Here is a 20,083-nt window from a genome sequence, read left to right on the forward strand (position 1 = left end):
TCTTATACTTGTATAGCGCCTTTCTATGCTTTACACCACACTCAAAGTGCTTTCACATTATTCAGCCATTCGCACTCCCAAGCACTCACACACCGGTGACATCACCGGGAGCAACTGGGGGTTCAGTGTCTTGCTCAAGGACACCTCGACATGTTGACTGGACAAGCCGGGAATCGAACCGCTAATCCTTCGGTTAGGAAACGACCCGCTCTACCTCCTGAGCCACAGCCGCCCCCGGTACTGTACTGAAGTTACAGAAATCTGTCTGAGGGTATTTACAGTGTTTCCAGTACATAGTTTGCCTACCAGAGAGCACTGAGAAGTTTGTTTTCCAGCTGTAAAAACTCCTGTGAAGTTCATATCTTGTTCACTCTTTAAAAACCAATTTAAGGGAAGCGTATGTTTGTGTTCAAGAATACAGTTAAAAACAAGTACTATTGTTTGTTCATATCCGTTGTATGTACCAATAAGTACATTTAAAGTGTATTTACTGTGATTTCATAGTACCCCAGTTTGCTCTAGCTTATTTGTTTGTGCACATGCTACAGGTACAAACTGTATATTACAGGTTGACTACAATATTTTTATAATAATTGGATTTTGGCAGCTTCATAGGATGAAAATTATGTTTAGAAATTTTAATGAGCAAATCAACCTGAAACAATACAAGTGAGTGGGACAAAACTTCGACTTTGAAAATTAGGGTTTCCTCTCACTTTTCATTTCACATTAACAGTTCATTGAGTTTGGATAATCCCTCTTCAAACCAGCAGGTGGCAACAGAGAGACACTTTCTGCTCCTGCTCTTCTGGAACTAATGATCATGTCCTTCTATTGTAAGTTTTCTGTGCTTGTTCCTACAAGTCATTTATAATCAGCATTCTCCAATGTGGTCTTTTTGACAGCCTGTCTAAGCTAAGAGGCTCCCGGTCACTACTGCATAATCACGAAACTGTTTTAACCAGTTTAAGATTAACTCTTACCTGCACACTCTGCACATTTGATGAATGGGACCTGCACCACTGACCCCTCACAGAGGATGTGACAGCAGTGGTGGAACTTCCTTATCAAACATAATAATTTCTCAGGTACAGAAAGTTGGAAATGAGTGATCACTGAGTGAATCTGCACACCGAAATGCACACACACACAGAGATACACTTTGATTAGGTGAGGCCAGGTGTGGGTTAAATGATGAAGTGGTTCAAAACCAGCCTTGCTTTTTCCCTCTATACTTTCAGTGGATTCAGTTCAGTAAGGACTGAACCCACTGACACAAACACACCAAAATGAACAATGACACTGCACTGGAAATGGATGCTCACCGCGGCAGTGAACCCCAGAGAGGAGGGTTTATACCAGAGCTCATAAACCTCCTTCACCCACCATTGAGCTATCAAGTAATGTACCTTGTAATTGAGAGAAGCGGCGGTCATGATACAGTATCGTCTCACGAGCAAGAGGCAGCTTTTCTTGTTTCATTTTGGGCTTTTTATAGTCTTATGTTTTGCCTGTTAGGTGTATCCAGAGGGATTTATAGAGAGTTCAGCATTAGAAGAACCTAAAAACAGACATAGCACAACTGAACCAGTAATTAGACAAGATTCTCAACTTTATTCTATTTTAGGACAGGTGGGACACTTGAAAATTTGAGTATGATCTATTTAAAAGTGTATTAATTAAGATTTTCCACACTGTCTGATAAACCCAGTGACAGTGGGACAGGATGTGGTGTCTACTCAGCTGTCTACAGCCCTTCTGTTGTTTTTCCAGCTTCTCTACACTGTGTTGTTAAAGTACTGTCTATAAATTTGCCCCACCTGCCACCAAGCCAAGGTTAGAAGACATGTTTTTCTAAATAACAGTAGTCATTTCAGCATCCAACCGTGGAGGAGCAGCTAAAAGTCTCAACCAGCGGCTGCTAGAGTGAAGAAGTGGTGTCTTTTGCACAGAGAGAGTGGGACAAAGAAAGAGCAACAACATGGGTTTGGCTTTTGACATGGAGGGAGTTAAAGGCAGCTGAAGCCACACAGGATTTTAATTTGAGAGTAATTGAAGCTTTGTGTCACATTAGCAGTAACCACAGTGTTTTACTGGCTCGACACATACACTCAATAGTCAGCTGTCACTAGTTTCGGACTGAAGGCTGCATTTTGTGCATGTTTGTCGTAACCAGACATCTGCAGTTTGTGATGTTGCTAGGAAACAGGACATGATGGGAGGAGCAAAGAGCACTTAGGAGCGGCTTATGGTGTCAGTTTGTTCCGAGTCTCACTAGACCCTCTAGGCTGAAAGAACATTAGGTAGAGTAGCTTGCATTATGGGCTGTTTGCAGCTTAGAAGTTAAACAGTTAGCGAGTTTCTCCCTCTCTGTCTAAAGTGTGACTGCCTGAGTTTGTCAGCCACAGAAATGTCAAGTAAACCCAGTTTAAGGCACAACCCAGCTGCTGAATCACACTGCGTAACTACCACAGAGGGGGAAAATTCCTAATGAGCATCTTGAGAGATCTTTACTACAGATATGGGCCTGACAAGTCATATGTCAAGCAGACAAAAAGGTACAGTGTCACACAGAGAGGGATTAAGAGACAGAGAGATATGATGGGAGGAGCAGTTTATGCTCAGTTTGTTTTGAGTCTCTAGGCCGAAACCAAATTAGGCAGGGTAGTTGTAATGCTGTAGATGATACCTAAGAAGATCCCGGTATGGGGGTGTTGTTATAATGTCTGTTTATGTTGGGACAAAGATGGCTTATATGAAACTAGAAAAAGAAATAAACCCTGCTGATGAAGGAGTTGCCGCCAACCTGCCACAGTATCATGTCACCTCAGATCCAGTGTTGTGACAGTTCTTGACATCCTCTGAGAGATACTTTATCTCTGGGCTGCAACAGAGCAGCACTGGCTTCCATCATTGTCAAGACAGGACACACCTACTCTCACACACTCTACATTGAAGGTCACCTGAAATTCATTATGGGAACTTAGAGAAGTCCCTGCTGGAGACTAATTCATCTTGATTTGTTACAATCAGTGTGTTGGCAATAATTCATAGGCATCACAGAGTGTAGTTTCCAGAGGTACTTACATAAGAAAAGCAAATCCCCTTAATATTTAGAAGCAATGAAGCTCTAACAAAGGCCATTCTATTTCTGTTCTATCATGAAAGCCCTCAGTATTACTGATAGAAAGGAGAAAACGCCAGTGTCTGAGAATACCCCATCTTCCTTCTCTATAACCTAGCTTGTGTGAATGTGCATGCATGGGTGTGTGACCAGCGGAGGATAAGAGACTTCAGGTCATTCAGTCTGAACTCTATAACCTGATTACAAACAAAGGGGTCAGCCCACGGTCATGACAGTAATATACTTACTGTGATCTAAATAAAGTCTAACTGGCTCCTACTGGACAGTGGTGCAGTTGGTTAAAAGCCAATAAAGCCTTTTTGTTTGCGGCTGCTGCTGCAGAGGTTCACAGCTGATGCTGATGGAGCGATATGAAGATCTAGGTTTTCAAATTTGACACATCTTCTTAAAACAATTACAGCTTTCTAAGGCGGGTCACAAGAGTGGAGCAAGCTATGCTGCAGGTAAAAAAAGAAACCATTTACAAAGTGCTTTACAATAAAAGTACTATAAAATATTCACTGGAAAATGGTCAAAACTTATAGATTTAAAACAATCAACTATAAATAAAGTAAAGCTTTTGAAACAAAAGACTATAAGAAATCAATGCACGTGGGTTTTAATAAACTGTGGCACTGACCTAGTCACCATCCACCTTTGTCCTGAGTCTGAATTGTCACATTTTTAACAGCAAATTCATGACGTATTCAGTCTGTAATAAACAAATCCCAGTAACATCACATTCTGCTTTGTGCCAGTATGATACATATGTTAATTCACCACAGACTAATCTGCAGAAACGATGTTGGAAAGTCTACAAAATAATGAGTTTAAACATTCCACTGAACTCTAAGTAAACTTACAGAATTTACAAAAGCAACTGCAAAAAGTGCAAGTAAACAGAAAACTAATGAGATTAAATGTAATTTGCCATGGCCAACCTATAAAGCCATAAGTCACTGATAGGCTGATAACCTTATCTCAGAGTGAATCCTCTGCATTCTAAAGATATTGAATGATGATTTTATGGGTGTGGATGTGTCCTCAGATGGGTATGTATTGCTTTCCAATAGAACTCTAGCACAACAGAAAAGATTAATCACACCGGCCTGAAGCAGGAGAACAGGCTGTAGAGTCAGAAAACACCAACAGACCTGAAGCGGTGTAACAGGACTGAAAAACACAGTGGATAGTGTTGATGTACAAACATAATAAAAGGGCTGGAGTGTGACAACAATCAGACAGATCAATGCAAACATTACACATCAGTTGGTTCACAGAGATTACAGATTATGCTGTAAAGGCTGCTATTAGCTCCGCCTGCAAAAAAAACATATCTACTCCCATAACAGAAGAATTTCAGTATTACTAAGGTCACTGACTGGCTTGAGCTCTGAGCTAAAACAAAGTTGCAGCATTACAGCAATTTGCAACATTCTGAATGTATTTAGTAGAATTTCTAAGTTGTCCAAATGCTGTGGAAAGACTTACAATGGCATGTTGATGAATGGAGCACAACTTACAAGTTTCCATATAATGCAATAAGTCAGACATATGAATAAAGCTTGTTGATGGTTCAGTGAAATCTGTGAGGTGAACTTGTCAAATAAAAATAACCTTCAAAGTCATTTACTGGGAATTTAACAAGAATAGTGGAATTGTGGGGTTTAGGTGATTACAAAGACTATTTCAATTAAACACAAGTAATAATTCAAACAGGAGATTTATCACAATACCATGTCAGTAATTAGTTTCCAGCCACCACTTCATGAAGAAGATGTGCTCTACAAAGCCCATGATGCCACACTGTCTGCAGGGACTCGTGATCACTTTCCTTGTTGTTGTGGGGAGGCACCTCTTCGCACCATTAACTGCAATGTCAAAAATCAAGAGTGTGTCAGAGGCCCCTTGTCAGCATGGTATGCAGTTAATGCCACTAGAGCGTGGGATTGGCATTTTACACACACACACACACACACACACATACTGTCGCCACTGCCCACCAGAGGTTGCGGACGACCTTGCCCAAGCACTGACGAGTCGGTTGCCTCAGGTGTTTTGGTGCAGTCCATCATTCACAAAGGTGAAACTGTCACAAGTTCATTCTGCCACACAAAGAGCTGAAGAACACATGGCTTTTGTTTCTAGCTGGAACAGAGCATCTAATGTTGTGCCAAGGCCCAGTGTACACATTAAATGTTCCTTTTGTTTTGTTTTGTACCTTTTCTTCCTCTTTTCCACAAAAGATAATGGAGCAAGCATTTTGTCTTTGCAGCTTTGTTCTTTGTGGGTGTGCAACGTGTGATAAATCCTTCCCTGTCCGGCAATCCATCTCTCTGACAATGATATTCAAAGATCCACTGAAGCAACAGACACCCTCCCTTCTCTCACTATCACACACTCTCTTTCTCTGAAACTTGGCTGTGGAAACTATCAGCCTTTTTCTGTCGGCTCAGCTCATTTGGGTTTTTTGTGTCTCCTTGTACTCGCATGGGCATCAAACCCACCAAGCTCTCCTCACTGATTGGAGAGGATGACTCATAGTGATGCCTCCCCAAAGGGAGGACTCAGTGATTACAACACTGCATGCCACAGCTCTGCCACTAACTCACACACTGAGGGGTGTCCTGTAAATCAGACACCCCAGCGGTCCAGTTGTAGCTGCAGCTGGTGGCAGCTCGAGGACCAGCTGATGGACTCAGCGGCTGACTGTCTCCACACTCAGCAAAATGTCGGGACTGTCTTTGTGGTTGAGCCTTATACATCTATAGATTACCTGTCAGAGAAAAACTCACGTTGGTATGTGGGCTGACAGTGCCCTAGTACAACTGCCTGCTAAGCTCTTCTTCAATATGGAGTCACAGTGAAAGACAAAAGGATAAGAAATACAATCCTCCTTTTGAAACACGGAGCCCTGTTGGTGAACTGAGCAACTGTGGAGTGTTATAATGAATTATAGTCTGATTTGTTGAGATTGATTGATACAGGGAAAATACACAGATCTATCTATCTATCTATCTACAAGTATGTTGTCTGATTGTCAGCTGACTGACATTGTCTTTCCTAGAGCCACTCTGCTAGTGTGGCTTACTAAAAACTGAAGAGGAACATCTCTTTCCCCAAAACTGTCCCAGCTACTTTGAATAATCCACAGACGTCACCATGAACAGTTTTCACTACTTTTGAAAGCTGTTATGACAGTTGTGCACACTCTTACTGCAGCATAAAGCCTTTATGCTTCCATTTCTGTATATGCAATTATGTTGAAATGGTGGGTTGTATGTTTATGTGGTTGCCTTGTTGTCTACTGTAGTTTTACTGGTGCAGAACACTGAAGTCTGGTACTTTAAGACTCGACACAGTAGAAAAAGTCACGGACACCTTCAAATGTGGTGTGTCCTTGAGAATTTGTGGACCAACCAGGTCTGTGGCTCTCACCCAAATCCTACCACAATAGCTATCCAGCAGCAGGAGAAGTGCCATCACTGAGGTTTTTAACAAATTATACTCTTCACTTGCAGAGAAAGCCGAGTGAGCACTTGGCTGGGAGTGTTTGTGGCCAGGGTGAAGAGAAACTGTTCTGAGAGTGCATGAAATGCTCGTAAAAGCAAAGTGACACCTGTTTCATATTCAGTGGTGTCTCTCTGCTGAAAAAGAAGACAGAGCACTCATTGTTAGCCCCCCCCCTCAAAAAAAAGAAAGAAAAAAGAAAGTTCTCAGCATATACATACCAGGGGACTAATATGATAAACTGTGACCTTCATGGCAACTCAGATCATGCTGAATTGATAAAAGAGAATACATTTGAAAAGAGTATTCAGTTTTGTGCAGTGACTATGTATGATGTATAGATCCAGGCAGTGTAGTGAATAAAGCAGTATGCTGTATGCTGTATGCCCTGCAGCTGCCAGAATATGACTAAGACATACTAAGACATCAGCTGAACTTCTTTCTCTAATGTCTTCTTTCTGATTTTATTTTGTAGTCCACCCAGTTATTTGTCTGTAAGTCTCTGGATCATTGTCAGGTCAACAGTTAGGTGGGCAAGTCCTCAATCAATGTGCATCTAAAATGTAAAGGTGGAATATTGTATTGGAATATTATACTTTTTAATCCACTACATTTATTTGAAAACTGTAGTTAGGCTACTAGTTACCTTTCAGAATTAATAAATAATAATAATAATAATAAACTTTATTTATACCGCACTTTTCAGCTCAAGAGCACAAAGTGCTACAACAGTAGAAGGCATAGTAATACAACATCAGTTAGAAACACTCATAGACAAACAAGAAGCCAAATAAATATCCAAGGAGTGATATAGGCCAGCTCCTGCCCGGCCGGCACTCCCAACGGGGGTTCAACCTTTGTGTTCACTGATCAGTTCTGATGAGGGATTCTGTAGCTGGACAAGAGGTCCCAGTTGTATTGGATCAGTGCTGACAGTAATAGTAATAATAATAATAATAATAATCTTTATTTGTACCGCACTTTTCAGCTCAAGAGCACAAAGTGCTACAACAGTAGAAACATAGTAATACAACATCAGTTAGAAACACTCATAGACAAACAAGAAGCCAAATAAATATCCAAGGACTGATATAGGCCAGCTCCTGCCCGGCCGGCACTCCCAACAGGGGTTCAACCGTGGTGGTCCAGAGGACCAAGACACACACTAACATATTAAAAGCAATTAAAAAATAAATTATTAAAGTTGACAAAATTCTGTGATCACGCTAAACATTAAAAGCTTGTTTAAAAGAGATGTGTTTTTAACGCTGACTTAAACACTGCCAGCTCAGTTATGGAGCGAATGTCTAAAGGCAGGGAGCTCCACAGCCTGGGGCCATGCACGGCAAAGGCACGACCTCCCCATTTATTGTAGTGTACAGGGGGAACGACAAGAGCAAGGTGACCCGATAATCGTAGGGTTCTGCGAGGGACATATCTAGCCAAGAGGTCGGACAGGTACTGAGGGGCAAGGCCGTGCAAGGTTTTAAAAACATAAAGCAAAACCTTAAAATCTACTCCCCATTTAACCGGCAGCCAGTGAAGAGACAGCAGAACCGGAGTGATATGGGCATGCCGACAAGTGCTGAACAAGCTGGAGCCCGGAGAGTGATGACTGGGATAACCCGGAGTACAGGGCATTACAATAATCAAGCCGGGAAGTCACAAACGTATGAATGGCTTTCTCTAAGTCACTATGAGAGAGAAATGGCTTTACCTTTGCCAGCAGTCTTAGCTGGATTTAACCACTGACTTGATCTGCTTATCAAAGTTGAAATTGACGTCAAAAATTACCGAAGGAAATTCTGACTAAGCCAAGTTTTGACATCCTGTAGACAGTTTTGTAATGCACCAAACGAACCTGACTCTGGTTGAACCAGCGGCATATAGATTTGAATATCATCATGAAAGGGAACATTGTGACTAGATATAATGGCGGCAAGTGGGAAGAGATACAAGGAAAATAACAAAGGGGCCAGAATGGAGCCTTGCGGGACGCCAGAAGTCAGGGAAGCTGTGCCGGAAGAATGGTCACCAATCATAACCGAATAGGTTCTATCGGTAAAATAGGACTCAAACCACCTTAGCACCTCCCCTCCCAGGCCGAAAAGGTGCTGGAGTTTTAAGAGTAAAATCGAGTGGTCCACTGTGTCAAAGGCCTGCAGATAAGTATAACAAGGCTAAAATGACTGGGCGTCCGGCATCCAGGGCTAATGCAACATCATTATGTACCTTGAGTAAAGCAGACTCAGTGCTGTGTCGAGCCCTGAACCCAGACTGAAATTTATCACCCAGATCTAAAGATTTTAAGTGAGTTTGCAGCTGAGTAAGCACCAACTTCTCCATAACTTTAGCAAGGAAAGGGAGTAAGGATATTGGCCGAAAATTTCCTAATACCGTAGCGTCAAGGTTGGGCTTTTTAAGTAATGGTCTAACAACCGCATGCTTAAGGGTCGGAGGGACCGAACCAGAACTCAAGCATGAGTAAACAAAGTTGACCAGCCCAGGGCCAATAATATCAATAACTTCTTTAAAAATCTTCCCCGGAAGGGGATCAAGCGGAGAAGCAGCGGGTTTGAGCTGAACCACACATTTTTTAATAAAACAAAATACAAGCAAATCATAAGACGTTATTGATCCCTAGTGCATTATTCACAAACTACCCAGCAGATAATGTACTTCAAATTATAGCCACATAAAATTTGCTCCTCCTTTGTCGGGTGCAGCATTAAAGTGATGTACACTATAATGCATTAATAATATGCAATGGTATGAAATGTAGCATTCTGCATAATGAGTACTTTAAGTGTATTTTGACGCTAACTGTTTTGTACTTTCACGTAATGTTGAATGTAGGATTTTACACTGGGATATTAAACAGTAACTGAGCCAAAGGAAATTGTCCGACGGTCCCTAAACGGGCAGGCTGTGTAGTTGATGGTGGATCGCGGAGCGGCAGCTCGGTCAGTCCGTTGCTGCAGTCCGACAGAGCGGCCGGTGATCAACGTCCTCACAGCGTCTGCGGACCTGTAACGCTATGTTTGCTCTGAACTGATGGTGAGCGGTTTACTCGGAGCAGGTGATGACTGTGTAATATTCGTGGACATGAGGACACACGCTACAGCTTCTTCTCCCCAAAGGTGGAATCTTGATATGCATATTTTCACCGAGCATATGAGAAAGGTGGTGATGCAGCACAGCGGCGTCTACACAACAGACCGCGTCTGTCTGTTTATAAGCAGCTAGCTAGCTAGCGTTAGCAATCCAGACAGCTAGCAGCTCAGCAGGCTATAGGTTTGATAGCTCATTCTTCATCGCGGGATAGCTACAATTTCAGCGTATGCCGGAATATTTTTATCCACGTTTTTCATGAGCACTGCCTGGCTGTTTATTTACTGCTGCTCTTTTTTCAGCTAGCCAACGTTAGCTTGATAACGTTGATAGGTTAGCCGCTTGTTAGCTAGCAGTTTGGTATCGGCTAATCACCTCACAGACTGGCACTGGCAGAGAATGAACTTGGTATTCTGTATAGAAACACCGAGACATAATAGGTCCGTAGTGACCCGATGATAATGTATGGGATAAAACAGACAGGCTCAGATTTATGTTATTAGTAGCTGGCATTAATACAGCCGCTTATATTGGTGTTTATATATTAGTGGGATACGCGATTTCTTCACATTGGGAGTTGCTGAGCGGAATCAAACACCTGCTCCGGGTCTTCTCTCCACATATGCCGACACAGGGGAATAAATCTTTTAAGATGCATACATGTGGGTATTTGCTAGAAGAATTTAGGTTATGATGTAACACAGTGCAGTGCATTTGGCTTGCATGTCCTGCCACAACACTGTCAATTGTCATTCCGGTCGAGTACGATGAATAAGAATGGCAGGAGCATATTTACATGTAGGCCGATCTTGCTCTTCATTTCTTAAAATCATTTTCTCAAGGTATGTGTATGATAGCAAGCTGTGTGGCACGGCAGTTCATTTAAACTGGGTTTGTTGTGCAAAGTTAGTGCTGGCAGAGATGCCAGTATAGGCACAGGACAGTTGATTGGTGATTGTCTCAGATGCTGCACAGCCTTTTCATATCTCAAACCTCTGGAAAATGTCTGTCATTTGTCTCATGGGCAAAGGATTAGGTGTTGTGTGTGCGTGCCTGTGTGTTTGTATATAAGGCAGAGTCTAAGCTTATCTTAGAGATGATGTGTCATTATATTTACCATAGTATGAGAGAGGATTGTTTATTATGCTAACTACTTGATATATGACTTGAGTTGTCACCACATGTTTGATCATAATTCAGTGCTGTTAAGCTCAGTAAAGGTCTTTCAGAGAGTGTTTGGCAAGATACTATTTGTTGCAAGGGACATGCTGCCAAGGTGGAGAAATGACAACCAAAAGAAAGGCTAGAAAGGGAATAAGCTCTTCTGTCCTGACAGAACGCAGATCACCATGTGTCAGTGTCGAGGTTGGGTGGTTAAAATGATGACAGGAAAATACCAGGTTTTTCTAAAATGGTGGCAAGTCTCTGGTGACTACAAACCCAATTCCAGTGAAGTTGGGACATTGTGTAAAATGTAAATAAAAACAGAATACAATGACTTGCAGATCCTTTTTGACCCATATTTAATTGAATACACCACAAAGACGAGATATTTAATGTTCACACTGATAAACTTTATTGTTTTTTGCAAATATTCACTCATTTTGAATGGAATTCTTGCCCATTCTTGCTTGATGTACGACCTCAATTGCTCAACAGTCTGGGGTCTGTGTTGTCGTATTTTCAATGGGAGACAGGTCTGGACTGCAGACAGGCCAGTCTAGTACCCGCACTCTTTTACTACGAAGCCACGCTGTTATAACACGTGCAGAATGTGGTTTGCCATTGTCTTGCTGAAACAAGCAGGGATGTCCCTGAAAAAGACGTCGCTTGGACGGCAGCATATTTTGCTCCAAACCTGGATGTACTTTTCAGCATTAATGGTGCCTTCACAGATGTGCAGGTTACCCATGGGCACTAACACACCCCCATACCATCACAGTGACTTTGAGCTGATAACAATCTGGATGGTCCTTTTTCTCTTTAGCCTAAAGGACACGACGTCCATGATTCCCAAAAACAATTTGAAATGTGGACTCGTCAGACCACAGCACACTTTGCCACTTTGCATCAGTCCATCTCAGATGAGCTCAGGCCCAGAGAAGCCGATGGCGTTTCTGGGTGTTGTTGATGTACGGCTTTTGCTTTGCATGGTAGAGTTTTAACTTGCACTTGTAGATGTTGTGACGAACTGTGTTAACTGACAGTGGTTTTCCAAATATGAAATTGCGCCCCATCCTTGCTTATGAATGAAGCTCACCTGTTTCCAATAAACATGTTCACCTGTACAATATTCCAAACAGGTGTTTTTGAGCATTCCTCAAGTTCTCCAGTCTTTTGTTGCCCCTGTCCAAGCTCTTTTGGAACGTGTTGAAGGCATCAAATTCAAAATGAGTGAATATTTGCAAAAAACAATAAAGTTTATCAGTGTGAACATTAAATATCTTGTCTTTGTGGTGTATTCAATTAAATATGGGTCAAAAAGGATTTGCAAGTCAATGTATTCTGTTTTTATTTACATTTTACATAATGTCCCAACTTCATTGGAACTGGGGTTTGTAGATTGTCCAAACTGTGTATTCAGCATTAACTCTCGGCCTTAATGTCCCTTATTTCAGAGTCAACATGGCCATTTTCCTGCTGCCCAGTCACTCCTTTGCTGAGGGACCTCAACCCTTTTTACTTTCTGGAATTGCCAATGCAGGGATGAGATAATAAAGTCAGCCAGCTGGTGCATGCTGCTACAACAACACCTGTGGCACTTGTAAACCTACCCAACCCTGCCCTCTACCCCAGCTTAGTTCTCTCCAACATTCAAACCATGACAACACCGGCTCTCCTGCCACTGTCGGGACGCAGGATACCCACTCTGTCACCGAGCGCCGCCTCCTTCACCCACCACAGGGCAACGTTGAGGCTCTCTGAGAAGTTCATCCTCCTCCTCATTCTTAGTGCCTTCATCACCTTATGCTTTGGGGCCTTCTTCTTCCTCCCGGACAATTCCAAGCACAAGCGCTTTGACCTGGGTTTGGAGGATGTGCTCATCCCTCATATTGACTTGCCCAAAGAGGGGAAGCATGCTTCAGGACAGGTGGTCATACATGGACAGGGAGGACATGACGAGCACAGACACAGGTAAGGAGCAACAGGGGAAGTGTTTTTTTGAGTGCACATCGTTTCATTTTATTTATGAAAAGCTGCCAGATTTGTTAAACGGTAGTAACTACTGGGACATTAAAGCAGGTGTCCTGTCACTTAACATATCTTCAGCAGTCTGCTGCGACACCCAGGGGTGTGGCTGTGTGTGTAGCGTGATGCACACTCTCCCCAGCATTTAGGTACATGTCAGCACAGGCGTTGCATACTTTTTTCTACTTTTTTTTTTTTTTTGCATACAGGGTTATTGTGAATACTCTCACCTTCTCTGTCTCCGTCTAATTATTTAAGTTCTTGTACAGTAGAATTTTTTTCATCACCTTGGATCCAGTGTTGTCGTACTGTTTTGTGGGAAGACATGGTTGAACTTGACGAGCTAGAGCACACAGGCTGTTTGAAAACTGTTTAAATGGGCTTGGAAATGACTTCCTGTCCTGAGCCAAATACTGGTGATGTTTGACTGCAGCTTTTACAGTTGGAGTTTGGTTTGTCCAGCCACTTTGACTGATGCCAGCTGTCAGCCCCTTTTTTGTTCCCTCTCACACTACTAGGCAAAAGTTTGGATACACTTTTCATATTAAATTGAAGTAGACCTGTGTCCAAAGCTTTGACTGATAGTGTAAATCAAATTCATGTCTGTCTTGTGCTGTTTGGAATCCCCTGTGATGGATAGGTTTCATGCAGTCATTACCCTGCCGCCATCTATCATTCTTGAACTGACCCCAGTTTTAAAGGGAATTCTATCATTTTGACATTTTAATACAATTATAATCGCCACTCTAAGCTAATACATTGGCAACAGAAGCTATTGCGTAATGTAAAAGCCATGTATTTTTTATTTTGTTATACTCTAGCAACATGTTATCTTCATATTTGGGAATCATGAAGTGTTTGTTTAATTATTTGTCTCAAATTGAATCCCTGAACACTAATAGCAACATAACTAGCAACAAAATAAAAATGCATTTTTCCATTTTCTGATAAATTCCAGGTGTAATGTCAGGCTCAGGCTCTGTGGGTTTTCGATTTTATAAGTAGTACACTACCTTGATACAAAAAAATGGAAACTTGTGTAATTATTTTCCTTCCAGTTACAGAAGCAGCATAATTTGATTGGTATAACTCGTACATCATCTCCTTGTCCCTTGTGGCACCTTTTCATTTTTAATACCCAAAAGCTTTCCGCAGCTTGTGATGCTGCCTGCTTGAAATAACAATTATTGTTGTCCAGCATCTCAGAAGGAGCAGACGTAGTTGGGCTCAAGTGCTGCTGTGTCTTAGTCAGAACCACAAAGGCTTTTTTAAGCATGAAGGCAGGAGGCTTGGACTGACACCTTGAAAGCCTGCAGTTTATAGCAGGGATGAGAAAGGACCTGGTGATGGAACGCAGGAGCATTTGGAGCACAACGTGACTAGGTAGCATTTTTTGGGTCCTTTCAGTCTTTGGGAGTGTGGTGCTGCTATTTTTTCCCCTTCATGCGTATTAGTATTCAGTAAATCCCAGGCAATGTCAGTGCACATTTAAGTGAGCTGTTATTGTTCCTGGCTAATGCTAATGATGGACTAGTACCGGTTTTGGCAGGTGTTCCCCAGGGAGCAGCAAGAAAAAGCAGAAGATATTTCTTGATTTATGATCAACTGTTGTATAGACGGACTCATTTTACATTCAGCTTTGTGAGCTACTTCATTTTTAACTGCAGATTTCAGCCACCTCTGTGAATTTAATAGCATAGCTATTATGCAATCCAGCCTTTAAGACTTCAATTTTTAAGAATGCAAAATATTTCAGTATTTTTCATTCAGTTTAGGAGTTGTGGCCCAAAGTTGCTTGTTAAAGAAAATAGAAGAAGAAGCTGCTGAGATGGCACTGCAATGATAATTTAAGGTTTTGAGGAGGGAGAATAATACCTTTTGAGATCTGTTGAAATTAGTTTTATGCTAATGTAGAGTCTTTGAAATACTTCCTGTGTACTTAACCTCACTTAATGTGATGTGATATGTTTTTTTCTTTGTTTTTTTTTGCATATTGCATCTTATGGAAATGTGTTCTGTTTGCCGCTTTGTGGTGTAGCTGCCTCAGCTGTTCTTAAAATTATCACTGTGGGCTCCAGAGGACCAGGGTTCAAACAGCCCTCGGAAAATGAGGTGTGCTAGCTTTTAAAGATACCCTCAGGAACACTGGCAGGCTCTTAATGATTCCACCTTTACTTCATTTGGCCACAATAAACCACACAGAACCAGTTCTCTGTCCAAAGGTTCACTGCAGTAATAGTCTTTACAAAAGCTTTTGAGAGAGCGAAGGTGGTTGTTCTGTTTGTCATGGGGTGATCCATGTGTTCCAGTACTCATCATAAATTATATGCCTGAAAATATGGGTAAAGCTCTGGCCATTTGACTGTACTGAACTATATCTTTATTTTGTAAGTGACAGATTTTTTTGCTGTTATTTTATAGATGTACGTTTTTGTCAACACTGAGGAAGAGTTGTAAGCCACAAGCCTCTTGTGGCTCCAACAGAGTGTAGATCTACAAGCCCTAATTTCTTTAGACATTTTATTTATACTATTCTAACTACAGCATATCCGGGTATAGAGCTCAGACAGATATTCAATCATTCTGTTTTACAATCACGCACTCCCCTCTCCTGTCAATGTCCTTGAAGTCAGATTTACAACCAAGGAAGCATTTTCTCTGTCTCTTAATCCCTCTCTGTGTGACACTGTACCTTTTTGTCTGCTTGACATATGACTTGTCAGGCCCATATCTGTAGTAAAGATCTCTCAAGATGCTCATTAGGAATTTTCCCCCTCTGTGGTAGTTACGCAGTGTGATTCAGCAGCTGGGTTGTGCCTTAAACTGGGTTTACTTGACATTTCTGTGGCTGACAAACTCAGGCAGTCACACTTTAGACAGAGAGGGAGAAACTCGCTAACTGTTTAACTTCTAAGCTGCAAACAGCCCATAATGCAAGCTACTCTACCTAATGTTCTTTCAGCCTAGAGGGTCTAGTGAGACTCGGAACAAACTGACACCATAAGCCGCTCCTAAGTGCTCTTTGCTCCTCCCATCATGTCCTGTTTCCTAGCAACATCACAAACTGCAGATGTCTGGTTACGACAAACATGCACAAAATGCAGCCTTCAGTCCGAAACTAGTGACAGCTGACTATTGAGTGTATGTGTCGCGCCAGTAAAACACTGTGGTTACTGCTATTGTTAGGTAAAGCTAGTGCTAACAGAGCACTAATATTACATAAAGCTGCAATTACTGCCAAATTAAAATCAAATTAATTCAATACAAAGGTAAATTTATAACCATGCTAGGTCGCTAATGTTACCAAAACAAACACGTTAGCTTTAGCTGCTAACACCTCCAGATAGAAGAACACCACATCTGAATCCAGTCTGAGTCCTTTGGCTGCTTTTAACCCTCTCCATCTCAAATAGCCAAACCGATGTTAACACTGGTTGTTGTTCTTTCTTTGTCCTACTCTCTCTTTGCAAAAGATGCCACCTCTCCACTCTGGCAGCCGCTGGTTCAGACTTGTAGTTGCTGAGAGCTCCTCAATGGCCATTTCCTGTTGGAAATGACTACTTATAGTTCATAAAACGCTTCTTATGACCTTTGCTAGGTGGCAGGCGGGGCTAATTTACTTAACAGCACTGGGTAGAGAAAATGGAATAACAGCAGAAGGGCTGTAGGGAGCAGAGTGTCATGGAAGGGAGTATAGCTGAGAGACACCACATCCTGTCACATGTTCTCAGTATTGTTCAGATAATGTATAAAATCTGATTAATGCACCTGGAAGTACATGAGCTGATACTTGTGAATACATAAATGTCTGGTCCTTAATATACAGTACAAGTTTTAAACAAAAAAATCTCGGAACCTTAAGAACAGCTATATTTTTCTAGTCACTTGTAGTTCTGTCCAGCTGAACAAATAGTTTCTTTGCCAGGCTTTAAGATGTACATTGCTGAAGGTACCAATCCAGTGCAATCAAAGTTGTATGTCATTTGGTTTGTGCATCTCCAGGATAATACTCAGCCCTCGCTGAAAACCAGCCGTCCTTATTGAAAACAAATTCCCACTTCAGTATTACTGCCAGCTGAGTGTTTCTGTGCAGAACAAGTGACAGGACCGGCTGAGATCAGTGCTCACAAGCTATATTTCTGTCTAGAGATTATTGCTACAGACTAGTCGTATATTATCTCAGTCTCCTTCTTCTGGGGCACCATCAGAAATCTCAAAACCTTATTAAACCAGGCTGAGGTGATGTGCTGTGTTATGTACCACAAGGGTTAAGTGGGATACGATTTTCATAGTAGTGCTGTCTGTGATTTATTGCTATTGTTGAACACCTTAACTGTTTGGTGTGTGTGACTGAGGCATCACATCAGGCAAGATTATGATCTACATTCAAGAATCAATGAAGGTTTAAGATATACAGTGTAGGTTTTACAGAAGACCCACCTGTTACCTGTTGTTTCTTAAGATAGTACTGTACATTTTTGCTCTATTTGTATCAAGAAATTTAAGACGGAAACTGGTTTTGTCTATTTATGTGACAGACCATGTAAGGAACAATCTGTTAACTGGTTGCTTAATAGAAACTGATAATTATTGTTATTAGATTAAAGGACAATAGCCCTCATTCACTAATATGTGCGCAGAAATGTTCCTACCTTGCGAACAAAATAAATACCCATGCAAATTTACCATCAGATTCATGATATGTGTGCACTTGACAGTTTTATTCTTACCACTGAGCATATGTCATTAAATCTGAATTGTTTTAAAATGACAGGCATGTGCCTGCAATGCACAATATTGTCACACCCTCATTTCTCTGTATTAGGAAATCTGTTTGCCTAGAGTGTCTTGTGGAGTAAGCAGTAGATGTGCAAGAGAGGACAGGACAGGACTTGAACCTGAGGAGGTATCAAGTGAGAGCAGTGTCTCCGATGATGCCGTTCCAGGGAATTGCCTAGCTGCAGGCAGACTTGTCCTTGCAGTTGGGAATAGCTGATAAGTCCTTGTCACTCTCTTCAAACATGTTGTGTTGGCCTCTGAAGATGTGCTCTCCCCAGCAGGCACAAGCTGCAGCATCTTCTAGCAAGGCTCGATACAGTGTGTCATCTTAACATTGCGTGGAAGAAACTTGAAATCATTTATATATCCTACAGCTCTTTACTAGGCTATAAATAAACCAGGTGGATATGAGTTTTAACACCAGCTACATATGCAAAATGTTATGCAAATAGAAATAGGGTGGGAGCAGTCCATTACTATAGCCGAGTCAATAAAAACAATGAAAATCAGAACTGTGCCACTGGAATAGCTGAATATGTTTGATTGTGACACTATAATATTGAGAGAAATATTGATAATCCCTTTTTTGTGTGTAAATTGATTAATGTGTATGCACTGTTTATAAATGAGGCCCAATATCAGGATGGAGAGCCAGGATCCTATAGTCATCTATTTACAAGGTGAATCAAAATGAAACGCCTTGGCTGTGGTGGCTTGGGTGGCTGTGCTCAGTGCTAGAAATCACTTGAGTGTAATGCTCTGTCAACCTTGACATACTGTGAAGCCATTAGTGATCCTGCCTTGGTATTAGTTTGGTCTGACTCAAATAATATAGGAGTAGCCAGGAGCAGTACTCTCCTTCTGAGAAGGGGAGCAAGGTAATGTGTTGACAGAGGCAATGACATTTCAGCAACAGAACAGCCATGGGCGAGTGCAAGTGATGTTCCCTCAGATACCAACGCTCTGAAGCACGCTTCAAACTCAACAGGGTATTTTTCTGAAGCACTGTGCCGGAGCTTCAAATCGGGAAAAACCACATGACTGATGATGTTCGAACCACTTCCATGCTTGATTCAGACTGAATCAGCTGACCGGTTTGGTTTGATAGGTGGAGCTTTGAGACATTGGTGCGATAAAGATGTATTTAAGATGAATGAAACAGCGCTCTGTGTCTTACCCTCTGTCAATACTTTTTGGATTGCCTTGCTATGCAGCCATTGGCTTGTGGAAGCCTCTTGACAAAGATGCAGAAGATGCCAGAAAATCCAAGAACGCTACTGCAGCTGTCATTGTGGAGGTTCAGCGATATCTGTCTGCTCCTCCTCTGGACAGACCCCTTAAGTTACTGGATGATGCACAGATCCCTTGTACCCATACCTTGTGCTGCTGGCCATACAGTTCCTGGCAACACCAGCATCTTCTGTGCTGTGTAAAAGAGTGTTCTCCAAAGCTGGGGAAGTTGTTTCAAACAAGAGAAACTGACTAAAACCATCTACTGTGTGGATAAACTAAAAGTCACACAAGAACAATCAAAAATATATCCTATTATATTGTCAGAACATTAATTACATCCACAGCCTCATTGAACTCTGTAGATATTTGCTCTGTCCAGTGTGTAATTTGGGATCAATAATTATAAATCCATTTCAAATTGTTAGGAATTCTTGGAGATGAAGGATTACTTAGGTAGTCAGCATTTCATTTAAGATACTTTATAAGGCAAGGAAGAAAACAGACACGTGTAAATGAAGATAGATTTCAGCTTTAAGTAATTTCCACAATACAACAAAACTCAGTGCACACGCAAGGTGCTATTATAGTGTTAGACATACAGGCATCACTTATAAGTGTAGACTAAATACTGTATTTTGAGAGGTGGTTTGTTTTGATACTACAAGGTAACAAATCTAAATATAATATTGTTCTGTATTACAGTGTGAGTATCCAAATCCTAAATAAAACAGTTTCCTGTATTGTCTAACAACAGAGGCATGTCCAAGCAGCCAGGTGAAGATTTCTGTGGTGTGTAATTTGGTTCAGGTTTGGAAGCGCCCTGTAGTTTTTTACAGACTTGCCGTTTGTTACCATAATTAACTAGTGTTTGGCTGTGTGCTTGTGTTTCATAGTGGATATCCAGTATCAGTTAGTGCAGGCGTAATCCTGAGGAAGATGCATATTTTATGTGTTTTTTTTTTTTTTGGGACATGCTTCTCCCACATTACCATTTTCACTAGCACAGGGAAATATGCAGTTTTACTATAATAAGAATTATTTCCTGTGTGCCCCTTCACTTGTAGGCTAGGGATTTGGATCAGCACTGTTTTTTTTTTAATGTTTTTTTTTTTTTTTTTTTTTTTTTTTTTTTTCACA

General features: G+C 41.4%; 1 protein-coding gene across 1 annotated transcript in view; it reads left to right on the forward strand.

Annotated features, from left to right (window-relative positions):
- Window positions 1-9,551: 9,551 nt before the first annotated feature.
- Window positions 9,552-20,083, forward strand: part of man1a2 (mannosidase, alpha, class 1A, member 2) — a 127,335-nt gene continuing 116,803 nt past the window's right edge. Inside the window, exons 1-2 of the mRNA XM_020617107.1 lie at window positions 9,552-9,774; window positions 12,364-12,880. Coding sequence (XP_020472763.1) covers window positions 12,567-12,880 — 314 coding nt within the window. The 5' untranslated portion in view covers window positions 9,552-9,774; window positions 12,364-12,566. The remainder of the gene's footprint in view (window positions 9,775-12,363; window positions 12,881-20,083) is intronic.

This window comes from Monopterus albus, unplaced genomic scaffold (genome assembly GCF_001952655.1).
Source record: "Monopterus albus unplaced genomic scaffold, M_albus_1.0 scaffold185.1, whole genome shotgun sequence".
NCBI lineage: Eukaryota > Metazoa > Chordata > Actinopteri > Synbranchiformes > Synbranchidae > Monopterus > Monopterus albus.